General features: G+C 40.3%; 1 protein-coding gene across 2 annotated transcripts in view; it reads right to left on the reverse strand.

The window, feature by feature from the left end:
• The window catches only part of DEPDC1B (DEP domain containing 1B), a 90,826-nt gene extending 78,206 nt beyond the window's left edge, over positions 1 to 12,620 (reverse strand). The window contains exons 1-2 of one of the 2 annotated variants that reach the window (XM_030321528.2): positions 12,535 to 12,620; positions 4,803 to 5,068 (exon numbers count right to left, since the gene is read on the reverse strand). In XM_030321528.2, coding sequence (XP_030177388.1) covers positions 4,803 to 5,068; positions 12,535 to 12,582 — 314 coding nt within the window. In that variant the 5' untranslated portion in view covers positions 12,583 to 12,620. Of the gene's footprint in view, positions 1 to 4,802; positions 5,069 to 11,633; positions 12,244 to 12,534 lie in introns of those variants that run through there. The other variant, XM_030321537.1, reaches the window with a different exon arrangement.
• Between the last annotated feature and the right edge of the window lie 5,624 nt (positions 12,621 to 18,244).

Below are 18,244 nucleotides of genomic sequence, written 5' to 3' on the forward strand. Positions count from 1 at the left end.
TCCCATAAATATGTAGTAGTATCTTATCCAGGTTTAATTTGCATCTCCCTAATACTAATCATAAAAATCATTTTAGGCATCAGTAGCTCTTGAGTTATCTTTGGTGAAATGTCCATTTAAGTGTTCTGTTCATTTTTTAATTGGGTTGTTTGTCTTCTTACTGTTGAGTTTTTTAAGTTCTTTTTATATTCTTGATACCAGTCCATTGTCATATATATGGCTTGCAAAGTCTCTCCCCATCTGTACCTTGTCTCCTCAGCCTCTTTATAGTGTCTTTCACAGAGCAAAGGTTTTTAATTTTGATGAAGTCAAATTATCTTTTTTTTTTTCTTTTATGAATCATGCTTTTGGTGTCATGTCTAAGAACTGTTTACCTAACCCCAAGGCATAAAGAGCTTCTCTGGTTTCTCTAAATTTTTCCTAGTTTTACATTTAAATCTATGATTCACTTTTAATTAACTTTTGCATAAAGTACACAGTTTACATTTGAGGTTCATTTTTTTAATATAGAGGATATATATCTAATTGTTCTAACACCATTTGCTGAAAAGACTACTCTTTTTTCCTTTAAACTGCTTTTATGCTTCTGTCAAAAACCAAGTGGCCAAGTTTGTGTGTGATTCTGGACCACCAATTCTGTGCCAGCAATCTAAGCATCCATTCCTTCACCAACACCACAGTCTCCATTACTGTAGCTTTATGTAATAAGTCTTAAAACTGGGCAGCATGAGTCTTGCTTTTGTAAATTAAGAATGTGGAAGTAACATTATTCAATAGAGCTGGCAATATCTACCTAACAAATTCTAGTTTCAAATTAAAATCAGTATTTTGGAAATAGGACAGGAAAAAAAGCAAATATGAAGGAAAGGGAACAGAAAGAATACAGGAAACAAAGAGAAAGAAGTAGGAACGTGAGAGAGACACACATAAAGAGGTAGAAACAAAGGAAAAGAAGAGAAAAAGGGGACAGGGAGAGGTGGGAAAACAGAGGAAGTGGCTCCCTACACATCAGATCTCAACCACTAAAGCTGAGCCAAGCAAATTCCTATCTGTGAACACCAAACACCTTCCCACTTACACGATCCACCAGAGCTAGCATCAGTAATGAGAACAGGTCAAGGGCCAGGTATCTCACCAGACCAGGAACCTCATCCTCCTAAAAATCTACAGTAGGACAAACACTTTTCTCATTAAATCATTCAAAACAAGCAATTATCATAATATCGACTTCAATTTTTATATGACCCATTACATTAGTCTTAAATACTCCTATATAACTGCCTGTTCACATAAATAAACGGACACATTTGATGATCAGCATGAACTTTCCTTAACTAGAACACTCCTGGTGTTTGGTTTAGATATTTCAAAGAGAAACATCCTTGGTTCTCTTTGGATGAACTATCCACCCTGTCCACCTCCCAGGGTTGCCATGAAGATCAAAGGAGATCATGGAAGGGAAATTGCTTCATAAACTGAAATTTTTCATACAAATATATATCAAAGCCTCTCCTCATTAGAGGTATAGGACCAGGAAACTTTGTCAGACACAGATGAAAGCATCTGGCTCAACTACATAGACCCTTTAGTGAAATCTAAAATGGTCTTTAGTAGCAGCAAATTCAGAATTCTTTCCAGACAACGGCATTATTAACAAGAAGGATGTGGTTTGGTAACTAGCTCTGGGCAGTTCTCTGCAACATCTCTGACAATGATGGACATTCAGATATTGGGATCTTGCTTTCCTTTCTTGCACGCTAAAATTCACTACTTCCTTCTATTTTCTATACTTACATCTTTGATTCTGGGGGAAAAAAAATCATGGTTAACAAATGTAACTGTAGTCACAGAAGAAATATGACACACAGTCTTTAAGAACTAGAAATAAAATTTGGTACATTCCAAAATAAAAGCTTAACTTTCTGTTACAAAATTCTCCCACATATACTGTGTGTGCATGCGTGTGTGTGTGTGTGTGTGTGTGTGTGTGTGTGTGTTTTCTGTCTTCAAAAAAATGCTGTAAGAGCCTTTGGTATTTCATGTAGCTTTCTGTAATTCACAAACTCAAGAAACCACCCACCTCCTGCTATATTTGTAAGTGCTTAGGTTGATGATGTTCACCTCACTTCCTTTATTTGACAACTTTTCTTTCTTTTAATGCTTATTTTTCAGGGACAGAGAGCACGTGAGCAGAGAAGGGGCAGAGAGAGAGGGAGTGAGAGGATCCAAAGCAGGCTCCCCGCTGACAGCAGAGAACCCAATCTTGGGCTCAAACTCATGAACCGTGAGATCACAACTAAGCTGAAGTCAGACGCTAAACCAACGGAGCCACCCAGTCATCCTTTGACAATTTCCTGAAGACAGAGGATCATTAACTGTATTACCTGGTACTTAAAACATTACTGGAATTCTGTAAATACATAAACGCATGTTGGATACACCAAATGCATCTTGTTTATTACTGTGTGTTTACTCATCCAATCACTATCTAATAACCTAAGTCAATCTCACGTTGTGGAAATGGAGGCAATATAGCCTATCGTAAGAACACAGGCTTCAGACACAGACACCTCAATTCAAATCCTGACTCTTACTACCAGCTGAGTGACTCTGCAGAAGTTAGTAACTTTGGCCTTAATAACTTCCTAATCTTTAAAATCAGGATAATACGCTACATCAACAGATGCTGAATTAAATAACAATAACGTGACAAGTCAGCACATCATCAGTGTGTGAGTACCTTAGCTCCTTCCTTGCCAGCAAGACTCCTCGGCTATCTGTTCCAGCCTCCTTGATACTACCTAGGAAGGCTTGATATTTAGAAGCATGTTCTGGAATTTCTCCACCTTACTGACTCTCCATCTACTTTCAAATCTAACCTGCCTCTAGATCCTCATCTCCCTCATCTGCTTCCATTATAATCCGGCAGCAGGACGTACTCTGCTAGGAAAGCAGGTGCAAGCAGAGCAGGCAGGGCAGCCCCCGTCCCACTCTTCTCTGGAGCCCTGGCACACAGCTGCGAGGATCCGAGCTCCGGTCCTGGAAGCTGCACGCGGGCAACAGCTGCCGCCTCTCTCATTAGCTCACTCTCAATTCAGGGCACATGCTCCTTAACAAATGCTTTACTTATCTGAATAGATTTCATCTGACAGTAATCTGAGAAATTGGCAAACACCAGTGGTTAACTCAGAATACTTCCACTGGGGCAAATGGAAAGCTATGAGTTTTCAGGTGGTAAACAACAGAAGAAAATAGTGCTCCCTTTATGATTCACAAGTATTACAGAAAGTGAAGAGAAAATCGCTATTTAAAGGACAAATGTACTCTGGCTGTGCACTCGATGTTTTAAAGTGGGACACCTGATTAAATCTTCATCCTGACGTGAAGCATGCTCTGCCAGGGCGGGGTGGCCGGCTCCTAGAGCATTCTCCCATTTCACTCTTCTGAGGACCCTGAAAGCCTCCTGAGATGCAAGGGATGTTACCCAACGTAAGGTGGTCACAAGAGAACAGATTGCAAGTTACTCATCCAGAGAATCTTTCAGAAGTGTTCTAACTAAGTTGTGATGGGGTACAAGCAATTACAGTTTCCCAAGAGAAATAATCACTTACAAATCCCCAGGGAAGTATGGCATGCAGAACCAGGGCTGGAGTTTCCACCGCCTGATGCTAACAAGCACTACGGTCTCAGAATAAGCTCAAATCACCCAAGATCCTAATTAAAAGTTGGATGAGCAAGCCAGAAATAACTGCCAAATGGAGAGACAACTAAATGTCCCATGACAGTCTTGCTATCTAGAAGCTGGAGACTGCTGATGAAACTCCATAAAGAAGTTAATGCTAAGTGTGCAGCAGTGTCTGGTCTTAGCCTTAACCCTCACACTGCTCTGTGAGCTTCCTCAGCAGCTAGTCCACAAAAGAGCCAAACAAATGGTTCAGGGAGGAAATAAACAGGTTTTCTCTGCTCAAAGTCATGGGTCCCAGGGACCCCAAACTCCCTTACTAAATGTGTTGTAAGAGCATGCCCAATTTTCTTTTGGAGTAAAAGAAAACAAATGTTAAGGATCCATATTCTCCATTTCTTCTTTTAAACCCTTTCAAGTTCTCACCCCTTTGGTAGGCCTGTCAGTAACTCAATACTTACTCTTTTCAGGACATGTGCAGCTTCATTCCTCTAATACTCTCCCAGTCCCTAAAGATTACTTAGGTAGGTCCCCTCCGCCTCCAGCAGTAAAACAACCTAGCATGTAGCGAGAAGGAAAGTCTGAGTGAGAGACATGCATTTTTCCCTTGGGCGATCAGGTGGTAAGTGACCAATCACAAAATAGCACTAAAACATGAGCAAAAACATTTGGCGGAAAGCAGACTTACATCAGGGAATTCTAGTACAACACTTCATATAGGCTCTGAGATCTGCCTAAAGATCAGACCCACTCTGCCGCTAACCCCCTGAATAAATACATTCTCACTGCCAGAGAGGCCCGGCCCAGAGCTAGCTATTTCACCCTTTCCTATTCTCTAGAAGCACTGAGCCACTGTGATCACCCTCCCAGATGTGCAAAAGGCAAGAAAAGATGTCCTTTCTGAAAACTCACTACAACAAAACACGGCCAGGGGGCACTCTACAGACCTAAGAACACGGCAACAGGCTTTATTGTGACAACACATTCAGGTCTTCACTCAACAAATCACAAGGACGAGCAGCACTCCAGTGGACAAGAGAGATTCTTTCACATGAGGCAGTTTCAAGAGACTGACCAGAGCCGCCCGTCCTCCCCCTTCAGGTTTACTTGTCACCGTTACCTGTACAAGTGACGATTGTCTTCAAAATCTTCCTGACCCCATTTTCCCTTGATGTCTTCAATAACATGATTCTTAAGGAATTTTTTCAGCAGCTGGACTGTTTGCTTGCGGGTCACCTCGGGGCCAAAGTTCTGACTGCACCTCAACAGCTCATGCAGCCAATCCACGGCTTCAGCCGCCGTGAAGCAGCGTTCGTAACTTTTAAAACGACAGCGATGTTTCCGTAAGGGCATCCTAGCGCGAAAAAGCTCAACTGTTTCATTCCACTGGGGAAAAAAGGGAGAAAAGCATGTAGCAATCAACTGGTTTTGTTCAAGTTATTACATCCCAAATATTTAAGATGATGAAGGCAGTTTTTCCACTTAGAAAACCATCTTAATGACAGCCTCGCCTTTTTTTTATTTACAACCTTCACACTTGAAAAATAACTTTTAAAACGGTATTTTATATTTTAAAAAACTGTATTTTATTCATTCAATAGGTATTTACTGGAGATAAGACCAGAAAGTTGTCCCATTATGTGAATTTAATGGATTTTTACATTAATGACAAACATATGATCAAAAAAATTGATAAACCAGAGCCCAATATGCCTAATTCACTTCTTGGAGCTCTAATATGATTTTACATCATTAACCAAATATGTATCATTTATTACATGAAAAGCATCAAATGGAGAGAAGAAAAGGTAGATGTACAAGATATAGTCCTGATGTCAAAACATGTTTAAAACTCCTGCAAAATATTTCCCTCTTAAAAAAAAAATCTAGACATCCACCCCTTCATCCGCCTTCCCTAAATTAAATGAAATGTTCACATAAGGTATCCTTCCTACATAATTATACCAATTTCTTGTTAGGACTCTAGGCTTCCTGCCAGTACTCCTAAAAGTATTAAAACCTCACGGTCTTACTCTCCTAACCACTGTCCCTTCTCCCACTCTTCTCTTTTTGTATCACTGCACAAAGTGAATTTTTACTTTTCACCTCCTTTCCCATTGAAATCAGAAAATCTTTTTCTAATAATTATAGTTGGGTTTTTTTGTTTGTTTGTTTTTTTAGAAAGACAGAGAGAGAGCATGAGTGGGGGAGAGGGGTAGAGGGAGCCAGAGAGTATCTTAAGAATCTTAAGCAGACTCCACGCTCAGGGCGGAGCCCGACAAGGGGCCTGATCCCATAACCCTGGAATCATGACCTGAGCTGAAATCAAGAGTTGGAATGAGCCACCCAGGCACCCCCAGGGTAATCTCTTACAACAAATCTGGGGCTCAAACTATTCTAGGGCTAGAAAGAAATTGGGGCAAAACCAAGACCCAAGGAAGACGTGCAAAATGGCACATCTCCCTCAGGCAGTTAGTCTCAGAATATAATCTGAAATCTGTTCTGTGGTTTCTTCATTAAGTGGTCATTTCATTATAGCACCTATAGCTATAAATATAAACATGCTTTTAAACAATATCCACATATTTTTAACCATTGTTGTTGTTTATTCTCTGCTGACACCTAGCCTTCACGTTAGTCCTGATCAAGCATATTGGGAGTGGGAAGAGTTAATAAAAAAGATTTGCATTTATTTTAGGTTGATTGAATTATCATAATCATTATCAGTTAAACTTAATACATCGTACTTTATACATTACTTAATAAATGTAATGGAGACATGGGTTCCTGGGATCCAATATTTCAAAACAGAAGTAAACATGCCTATTAATTGACTCAAGCTGGTAAGCAGTTCCTCTATTTATTTTAATTAGGTAAGTAATAATATACACTGTAACAAATTAAATGCAGAAGTGTATACAATAGAGCCTGCCCAGTCTCTCTCCAATCCCACATACCTATCAAACATATGCACATATATATAGATTTTTTCTTTTTTATATATGTGTGTTATTTATTATTACTGCTGTTGTTTGCTTCCTTTTTAAAGAAATACGATCAATCCTATTGCACACATTACCCAACTTGTTTTTGCACTGAACATAGCATGGATGTCTTTCCATATGAATACCTGTAGATCCAGCCCATTCTTATGAATAAGTTGTTGTTTCAATGAGTATTGTGGTTTCAGTGAGTTGTTACTCATTCTTATGAATAAGTTGTTGTTTCAATGAGTACTCAAATAATGAGTATTTGTTGTTTCAAAATATTCTTATTTTAAAAACCTAAAGGACCAATGTTTTTATTTATTTTTGTTAGAATGGATTTCTAGAGACGATCAGCACATTTAAATCAGATGTAACAATTTAGAGTGATACCAGCAGCATATGCACATCCTACCTTACCTTTGTCCATCACTAGATGTTACTATCATCTAGATGTTACTGTTTCTGCCAATCTGCGTTCAAGAAATGGTATCGCTTAAATTTTGTTTGCATGTTGCTCTCTTCATCTTTAGTAATTTTCATTTACTCATCTGAGACTTGACATTTTTCTATTGGGTAGTCTCTTAATTTTTTTTAAATGTTTACATCTAGCATTTAAGTCAAAGTGCAAAGAAGTCAGGAAAGTCTATTTTGCTCAGTTCCATATCCCCACAACTGAAGACAGTGTACATGTATTTAATAAAGGTGTATTGCATTTAAAAATATGGAATATTAATCTTTTTTAAAATATATTAGGAATGTTTTCTCCTGGCTTATCAATTTGTTTATGTAGTCTCTAGCTACATGAAGGTTTTATTGTTGATGATGATATTTTAATGAAACAAATATATCTTCTTTTTCTTTATAGCTTCAGGGTTTTCCCCTTTAGGGGAAGGAAGTTGGACATTTTCCCATCCTGATGTATTAAAAGTATTCATCAAAGTTTTCTAATATTTTAGAGTGATTTTTTTTTTTTTTTTTACTGTTTGAATCTACAACTGGAATTTTTTATGGGAGGAGGAAGAATACCCTTTTTTCAATGAATTGAAATAGTAAATTACCTTACATAGTATCTTTCTTGATTCTGTTCTGAATCAAGATCTGAACTCTTTTTTATCCCACTGTGCTACTTGTGTTTTCCTGTGCTATACTATACCACAGGAAATTACAATTAATTAATTACAATTAATTAATTGTGATTACAATCAATTAATACTAAGTTTAAATGTCTGGTAGGTCAAGGTCACCTACAAACTTTTTTTTTCCAAAAAAATTTTTTTGAACATACTTTTACTATTCTGTATGAGCTTTTCATTCAATGCATTTTCCACAGAGAAAAAAACAATTCATTATGATAACACTTTTACTGACTCTGTGGACAGCTGGTTTTCATTATGCACTAGAAATTTGCTAATAAGACATATTTATCAAAAATAAATTATAAAAAGAACTTTTAATTTATGTTGCTTTTTAATGGCATTTATCATTATGGATTATATTTACTTAATCCATGAAACGCTTTAGAATTCTGAAACCTAATGAGAACCATGATTTCTGTTCCCACTTATTTCCAAAACTAATAATGTTGCTATTTCGTTACTCTGTAAAAAAAAGAATTAAGTTCTCCGCAAAACAAGTTACAATTCTCAGTCACTTAGAAGGAAAATAACCTACATCAACAAAGAACAAGGCAGAGCTTCAGAATGTGATTTTGTTCTACAACATATTACATTTGAAGAGATAATCTTTATAGCAAAGGGGATAAAACAGATTTCTTTGTGATTAAAAGACTTTTTTTGTTTTACTTATTTATCCCTTAAACTAGGGATCTGAAATAAGGAATCAAACAATTGTTTTTGCTTCACATCATGAGCCAAACTACAAAATACAGCACTGAGTGTTGAAATGTGCTTCCTGTTCTTTTCTCTAGGATATTTATTCTATTTCCTTCCTTGTTAGTACCAAAAATATTGTGATAATGGTGCTACAATGATATAGCACCTGGGAACAGAGACAACCAAACTCTAGATCTAGTTGTACTTGCCGCGTACTAACAAGACAGGCCTAATTGAGTCAGTTCACCCCTTTAGGTCTCAACAGAATGGCGGGACTGGACTAGACAATCATTCACATCCATTCTAGTTCTCAGATTCAATGACAGCTGTGTTTTAAAGTTTAACAGTTGCTTCAAATGCTATAAATAACTCAGAATTAAGTTCAAATAGAGGAGTTTTTAAAAAGCTGTTTTCTTTCTCCTCATTATTTCTATTAAAATGATCAACTATGGTTGCCCCTTAAACAACGGGTTTGAAATATGGGGGTCCACTTATACACATTTTGGTCTATAAATACAGTACAGTACTGTAAACGTATCTTCTCTTCCTTATGACTTTCTTAGTAACTTTTTTCTCTAGCTCATTCTAAGAATGCAGTATATAATACATAAACATACACAATACAGTAAAACCCGGATTACAAGTAACTTGCTCTGCAAGTGTTCCACAAGATGAGCAAATACTTCTAATAAATTTAAACGAGAGGTGTCTTGCAATATGAGTTGCACGTGATGCCAAACATCATATGATCACAACTGACCCAATGGTTCTTCTCTCTCTCTCTCTGTCGGATTGTGGGAGATCATCTCCCATGCTCGGACACTCGGTCTCAGGCCACGGTGATTAGCAGAAATGATTTTTTAGAACGCTGGAAGGTGCCCACAACTGGCACCAGTGTATTTTTTGTCACTTCAAAGCACCTATGGACGGTCCTTTGCTTTTCCATACAAGAGTAAGCTTAGGAATGCTTTGCTTCATTCTAGGTCAGGCTGCCTGCAGATACAGACCCTATACTCTGCTGCCTTATTGCCAGTCTCATTAAATACAGTATATGACAAGAGCTTATTAATACTGGACTGTAGTCAACATCAATGTGAGTGTATACAATGGCCCCTATGCAGAAAAAAATTCCATTGAGCCAATAGATAGCAGTGATTCCATTAATGACAGTGAAAGTCGTCCTATACCATAACCCTCCTCTCTCGTCCCCCTCACACCAGCCACGAAGGTTTTCAAAGGTAAGTGCATGTTCATTTGTTTATTTTTCTTTATATTTTGTATTTTCTTTATTATTTTGTATTATATAACAGGATTGTCATCATTTTCATATGAATATTTTTGGGTTGTGGAATAAATCATCTGAGTTTCCATTATTTCTTATGGGGCAATTCGCTTTGATATAAAGTGCTTTGGATTACAAGCAGGTTTCCAGAACAAATTATGCTCGCAAACCAATGTTTTATTGTATGTGTTTATTGACTATTTATGTTATTGGTAAGACTTCTGGTGAATAGTAAGCTGTTAGTACTTAAGTTTCAGGCGAGTCAAAAGTTATACACAGATTTTCTTTTTTTTAAATGTTTATTTTATTTTGGGGGTGCAGGGGAGAGAGGAGCAGAGAATCTGAAATGGGTTCTGTGCTGACAGCAGAGTCCAATGTAAGGTTCAAACTCAGGAACCATGAGATCATGACCTAAGCCAAAGTCAGATGCTTCTGACTGAGCCAGCAAACACCCCCAATTTTCAAATGCACATGGGTGGGCACTCCTAACCCCCATACTGTTTAAGGGTAAACTGTATTTGTATGTGGGTTACAAAAGTGAAAGCTATTTCAAAGAAGATGAGTAAGTTGCTAATCAACTTCCACATTCATCATGTAATGACTTAGAATCTGTCATCTGATTTTTGGCATAAAAAATTCACCGAATCCATAAAACGTTATTTTCAGATAAGACTTTGATGCTTTAGAAAATGAAGCTGTACATGGTTTGAAAAAGTACAGCAAGGCATGAAAGGAGGAAGTAATGGTCTGCTCTTGGAATGCCAACAGATTTTCCCAAGCTTTTCCTGAAGATTGGGTTGAGAGTGATGCTGGGAGAAGGGGAAAATGATAAGTGGGGAGAGGGCGATGGAAAGGGGAGCTGGGATAAATAAGTAAAGAGAGGACTGGTCACAAACTTCATGATTTACCTGGTAAGAGGTGTAAGACACAAGTGAATTATGCTTGAGGAAACATACATTTTATAATGAGGGAGAAAGCACCTGTAACGATGACTGAGATTACTGATAAATCAGAAAGTCTCACTTTTTAAAAAAATTTTGCTAATGTTTTTTGGGCTTTTAAAATCTTAGTTTAGGATCAAGGATCTCAAACAGAATAAAGCTGACAAATGAACTGACTACCTGGGAAATTCTGGTAAAATTGAGGTGCTTTCATTAATGATTTGCGTAATTTTCTGCTTAACTTGATCAGGCTTGGCTAAACTTGACCTGTGTATCACTCCTTGGTGGATGACAGCCTCTGGAGGACAAAGAACACATTCCTTTATAAATTCCTTTGATAATATTTTAATGTGACTCAGAATGAAGCGGTGTCTTGTTACATAGGAACTCTGCATCCAAGAAAAGTAGTGATTCATACAATTCAGTGAATGAGATTAAAAACAGTTCCAATTCTGAGGTAACTTGTTTTAGTCTAAAGCAGGAAGGATGAAAACTAGTTACTCCAAGATCCTGAGCCTCTCTGTTTCCCTTGCGTAACTACTGTGAATAAACTGGGGGGAGAGGGATGTGTCTTTTCCCTCCACAAAGGACAGTAAACTTTTTCAAAGTTCCTGATGAAGCACAATCTATATCTCATCCCTAAAGATGGACCTACTAATAGCCCCGACCCCAGATGGTTTCAAATGGTAGAAGCAATTGTGAAGTGGAAGCAGATATGAAAACACGATTTTTTTAAACCCTTATTTGTTCTCTGTCAGCACCATCCACACCTCTAAGAGGCTAGCCCAATGGAAATTCTAAATTTATATTTGCTGAATTTTTTTTTAATGAATGAATCATTATGAATGCCTGTAACAAACAGATTGTTTGCAAGGATGAGTGCAATAATTCCTCCCGTGCTGTTCCTACCTTTTCCTGGATATCCGTTAGGTGGCAGAGAACAATGAAACGAATTCCCAAGTTAGACGTGGCCAGAAGTGGTAACAGACCAAGGAGCGAGGTCCTTCCTGCCAAATTATCAGCAGGCTTGCATACAAAGCTTCTAAAAACCTGCCAGTGACATTGACAAATTGTCACCACTTACTCCATTACAGTAATCCTCTGAAACGCAAAGCACTAAAATTACTTGCTCCAGGTCACAAAGAAATCAACTACACCTAAGAGCCCTGAACACCAAAGTTCTTCTCCAAGAAGAAAAGACAGCACCCGGGACCATCAGGGGCTGCAAAGTCCCTTTCACATCCATTCGGGTCAACCGCTGATTTAGGTCGGTGCTGCCAGAACCAGAAACGCTGGGAGCCAGAAAAGCGGCTAAGACCCACCACCATCCCGGGGGCACCGTTAGAAAGAATCGCAAGTGTCACCACACGAGACACTCAAGACGGAGACACACCCTGCCTGGATTGCGGCAAAGGGTGAGCGTTAGAAAGGGTGGGTGGCCGTGAGGTTACGGACTAGGTGGGTCCTTCCTCTCCCGGCAGCAGGCGTTCGATTCCAGAGGACAAAGGGGGTGGGGGGTAGGGTCACCCTAGTGTTTCGGATGCTTTATATCGGAAGGCGTCACTTACTGCCGAGAACCAGGCCGACGTCTGGGGCCGAAGCTGCACGCACCCCAACGACGTGATGAGCTCCAGACCCGGTAAGCCTTTCCTAGCGCACCGTCCGGAAAACGGCCGGTTTTCCGGTGGGGCCCGTCCGCACCGGCCGAAATATGTCCCGCCTCCAAACCCGGGCCCCGCCAGCCCTGTAGAGGGGAGGATTGACCAGTACGCGGCCGGCGGCTGCGCCCAGCCCCGGTATGGTCACTCACCAGCTTGGTGGCCCGGTACGGGCCGGGCCCCACGATGCGGTGCTCCATAGCTGGTAAGCAGTGGCGGCGCCGGCCGCCCCTGCGCGGATCCCTGCAGGCTGGCGGCGCAGCAGTTTGAATCGCGAGCCTAAGCGCTACAGACGCTGATTGGGCGACACGGAGACACGTGACGGGAACTGAGGGCGGGGGCGGGGCCCCGCCTGGTAGGCGACTGGTGGCTGCGTTGGCGTCTCCTGTGAGCTCAGACCGGCTGGGGACCGAGTCGGCTGTCCTCCCTTATCCCACCCGGCTCACGCCAGGATGTGCACTGACCGTGCGGGGTGTCTCTGTTTAGCACTGGGGCGAACCTGGCCGACCTCAGACAACGGCATACCTACGCTTTCTTTGGTAGAGGGTCAATAAAGAGTGTATAATTCGGTGATGGAAATCGTGGACTGTGAACAAATCCGAGTCAGCATTCCATATATACAGTGAACCTGCAGGTGCTACTAGTAGGATTGGGAGAAGTGGGCAGTGAAATGAAGCGAGTGGACGGCATCTACAAGTGGAGGGACACTGAAACACTGGATAAGGTCACTTGGCCCCAGAGTGTCGACAGCCCCTAGGAAGCAGTAAAGAGCTGGAAACAGGGATGACTGCGTGGCTCAATAGGTTAAGGATCCAACTCTTGGTTTCAGCTCAGGTACTGATCCCAGGATGGTGGAATTGAGCCCCGCATCAGGCTTGTGCTGAGCGTGGAGCCTGCTTAAGATTTTCTTTCTCTCTCCCTCTGCCCCTCTCCCCCGCTGGCTCTCTCTCTCTAAAATAAATAAAATGAGGGAAAAGGGGGGGGGGGAGAGGGGAAGCGCGGGGATGGCTCAGTCAGGTAAGCGTGGGACTCTTGATCTGAACTCGTTGATTTGGGCTCCAGTCAGAATCCCGGGGTCATGGAATAGAGCTCTATGTCCTGCTCTGCGCTGACAGCTAAGCCTGTTTGGAATTCTCTCTGCCTCTCTCTGTGCTTACCCCACTCCTGCTCTCGCTCTCTCTCTCTTTCTGGCAAAATAAATAAACTTTTTTTTAATGAAAAAAAAAGAGCAGGAAGAGTGCCAATTCATCTATTTTTTCTTTTGATAGTCTATCCCTTGAATTTGAATTCTATATTTTATATCAGCTTAAGAATTTCTGTCTTTTGCCAGAGGGCTGTTTTTCCGCTCAGAATTTTCCCCCTTGGAAGTGCTGGTCTGATTTGCTATTGTTAAAGGAAAAATGAGGTCACCACTCTATACCTACAAGTGGAGTTTGAAGTTCAAATATGAAAAAAAAAAGTTCATATCTGGTCACCTCAGTGAGTACCCGGGATAAGATCAAACCCCCACTTTCATGACACCCCTCCTCCATTTGCTCCTTTAGATATATAGTTAGCTGCATTTTAGAAAGCCCAGAAAAATTCAGAGATGACATGTATGTATTACTTTTATATTCAGAAAAAACAATACAGATAATATAAAGGTAATTTTTGCCTCCACTGAGTGAATCCTTATCAGAAAGGATTCCAATGAGGCACAAGAGAAAGAAAAAATGTAACTTCAGAACCTTATCCATCCGGGACTTGTCACCAGCCACTGGGGTTGTAAACTGCGATCTGATACAAAATGTCATGCCCTGCCTCCTGAGCATTTTCCCAAGAGTCCATTGTGAGCCATATACAAGATAATTACTTTTACTGGAAAAACTTATTTCAAAATGATCTACATATCAGAGGCCACAGTCTTTGTGACTGGAGTTTAAATTGGGCTGCTGATAATCTACCGGTCTTTCAGCATCACATAAAAACAATTGGGAAACTGCTGTACATACTCTTCTCTGGCACATTTAAGTGTGACACCATCAAGATCCTGTAGAAACTTTGACTCAGCCTCAGAACATCTTTATAAGGTACAGTGAGTATTGGCAATTTCACCATCACCAGCTAACTTATCACTGACGTTAGGAAATTCCAGGCTGTGGAGCAAAAAAGCAACATAGGCACCAAGTGTATTTAATGTGGGTTTGGAAATTGTGTTTCTCAATCACTGAGTAGGGAGTGGTTGGGAGCAAGTCCCTCACTGCCCAGAGGGTTCCTGACTGCCGAATTCATTCCTCCTGCTGCCTGAAAGGTCTCCCAGCAGGTTGGATGGGTCGTTTTGAAAGAACTCCTCTGCTGAAACCCAAGTCACTCACTGCTCATATTAGACTTGAGCCATTTGGATTATGCTGTAACCCCATTCAGTCATGTTTCTTGGCATTTAAGCTATCGAGACAGTCCATTTGCTGAGGTTCTTAAAAGTTGCAAAATCTGTGACTTGATTTCCATACTTATTAGTCTGTACTGTCATCACTCTACTGGGAAATGTTCCCCCAGAAATTGTATCAATACTATTCACTAATAAGGGCATCATATTCTTTGGGGATATGGGTGGCAAAGAAAGGATAAAAATATATGGAAAATGTAAAACCATACTATTTCATTGAAACTGTTAAATAATATTTTTATTTCAGCATTTAAAAAATAAATACCACAAAAATAGAGATTTACATTCATTCATTCGCTTATTCAATATGTATGAATTCCCACTATGTGCCAGACACTCTTCCAGTCACTGGAATACTTCACAAGAAAAAACAAAGTCCAGAGGCTGACATCCTAGGGTGGGAGGAGACAGCAAGCCAACTATATACCTAAAAATGTATATACTATATCAAGGGATAACTGAGTGCTGGGAAGCAAAGTAGAAGAAGAAAGAGGAGAGGGTGAGGGGATAAGGATGCTATTTTGGCTCCAGTGGTCAGGGAAGTTCTCTCTGACGAAGTGACAGCTGAGTAAACAATCTGAGTCAAAAGACTAGCTGTCTGGGGGCAGACCTTCTAAGATGATGGAATAATAGCCCGTGTGAAAGCATGAGGTGGACACATGCTTGTCCACCCAGGGAACATGGGAAGGAAGCCTGTGTCACTGGAGTGGAATGAGTGAAAGGGAGAGGGGAGGAGATGAGTTTGGACACAGAGAGGAGAGGTCACATTATGGGCCACAGGACTTGGATTTTACTCTGAATTGGTTGAAAATGTATTACAAAGTTTTAAAAGTGTGTCAATATCTCAGTGGGTTTTTTAAAGCATCACTCTCCCCACTGTGTAATGGACTGGAATGGGGGTAGGTGTGGAGTGGAAGCAGGAAAACCAGTTAGGAAGCTTGCAACACTCTAATAGAAAACAATAAATAAATGTGGTTGATACAGTGCTTGGCACATAGTGCCATTCAACAAACAGTTGCTGAAGGAATAAATGGATGAACAAATTAAAACGAAACTTTGTAAGTTATTTGTCTCTTAAAGATCAATTCATTCTGTCTCTAAGTTGATGTCTTAATTATATTGCATGTACTCTGCAATATAATAGCTAACTTTTATATTTTCAATATAACCTATAAAATTTGCTACTGAACCTACTATTCTGTTTTTTTCTTTGACACAATCCATACCTGATGCCTTGTGTTATAATCCCTCTCTCTCTCTCTCTCTCTCTCTCTATCTCTCTCTCACACACACACACCTCCTGCCCCTTCACAATTACATAATTGTGTGCTAAGTTAGCATAATAAAACCTTTGCCAAGGATATAGCTGAATGGATTCTCATATTTGAGTATAAGTTCAGTTTCTTGCACATTAACCATGCCTCTTTGTTGCTATAACTAAGTATGATTCTTTATATCTAGGAAAGCCACTTGGTGGCAAAAATGTTTTTAACTAACATTGGTCTGGCTTGCGTAATTTCAAGGAGGAAGATTGTGGAAACAGGAAAGCCATTTAGAAGGTAGTCAAATGAACATAGACATGAAAATCCAAGAGCAGTGGAGTGTTATGAACACAGTTGTGTAGCCTTGGGCAAGACTCCTGTGTGTCAGTTTCTAATCCAAAAACTGGAAATAACAGTGGTATCTGCTTCATAGGGCTATTGAAAGACTTACTTAAGGAAATACATGCAGATTTCTGAGAATTCTGCTTCCCTTGTATGGTAGGCAGATTCCAAAATGGTCTCGAACATTCCCAGGCCCAATGTGCCTACTTCTCCCATTTTGTCAGCACTAACCCAGGTGCTGCTGTAAAGGGAATTTGCCTATGATATCAAATCAGTTGACCTCAGAACATGGAGATTACCTAGATGAGCCTGACTTAATGACACGAGCCTTTTAAGAGGAGAGTTTTCGCTAAGCTGGTTGCAGAAGTCAGAGATTGGAAGTAGAACAGAATTCTGTCACCCTGAATGAACATGGAAGCAGATGTCCTCCCAGAGCCTCCACAAGGGAACCAAGCCTGGCTGATGTCTCGACTTCAGGCTTCTGACACTTAAGACGCTGCACAGAGAGCACAGCCACCTCACTCCAGACTTCTGACCTACCAAACATAAGCTAAGAAACGAGTGTGTTTCATTGCTAAATGTATAGTACTCTCTTATTTAACAATAGGTAACTGATACATCTTGTACACACAAGCTCTCAATAAATGTTTGTTCTAGCTACTACACAGCAATAGAGGGGATAGTGGAAATGTCAGTGCTTAGTGAACGGTTAGCTATAAGAATGAGGGAGAAGAAAAGGCCACATACGGCTCTGAATAACTCCTGGAAGACTGGCAGAAAGATTGTATTGTTGGTCACAATGAAACAGGGTTTGTCTGCATAAGCAAGAAGGAACAAAGAGAAGGGACTTTACTATTCATAAGAACCACCAAAGTAGCTTGTTTAAAATTCAGTTTTATGGATTCTACCCACAGAAGTACCTACAGGTATCTATATTCCATAGGTATTTATGGTTTGACTCTTTACCAGTGACTCCAGAGATCCATGACATGTACAGATTTTTAATTCTGATAAGGCAAAACCTTAAAACTCCTCTTGGAGGTTGGTGTGCAAGAGTATGTCATCCAGATTGTAAATGAGCCTACGTAACCACCTAGGTAGGAGTAGGTATTCCCTCACTCAATATGACCCTGACATTCTCCACTCTTCATGTTTATGCATGGTATGGGGAACATATCTACTGGTATTTGAGAATTCACCCAAGCCATAAATGTCAAAGGCCAAAAGAAGTTGGGGTTTGGACATGCAGCATTTGACTGACAGTGAAACATCCAAATAGAGATGACTCATGGTTGAAAATATTAAGTCAAAAGGGCAGGAGAGACAGAGTTGGGTAAGTTGGAACCCTACAGGTAAATGAGGACTTAGAGGAAGGAAGAATATGGAGAGAAGAAAGGACTTCTCCACTGTCCCATTCAGACCTTTGGGCTTACTACTCTGTCTGACCTGTTTCTTTGGCCCTCAAACCTGCTGCTTCACCCCTGAATCTAGGCTTTTCTGCTCACTCTTGTCACTTCACTTACATCATTTCCCCAGGCTTCCCTGGAGCTTGTCCCCATTCTTGGTTCCCTGTCTATAAGCTTACGCTCTGGACATCTATCAAAGACCTTCTCTTCCATTTTGCTGCCAAAGGCACCAGATTCCAGTTTTAGCCTCACCAGAATTGCAAATCAATACATGTTACCGAACTTTTGACTAGCTCTCAAAGAGACCAATGATAAACTCCAGCTTCAGTAGATCAATTGCCTTGACCATAGCACCTAAGCTCACTTTTAAGAAAAACCTAAAATCTAGGATGACGTCGTCTGCATTTTTAAAAGATTCATCACAGGG

Source organism: Lynx canadensis, chromosome A1, assembly GCF_007474595.2.
Source record: "Lynx canadensis isolate LIC74 chromosome A1, mLynCan4.pri.v2, whole genome shotgun sequence".
Taxonomy (NCBI): Eukaryota; Metazoa; Chordata; class Mammalia; order Carnivora; family Felidae; genus Lynx; species Lynx canadensis.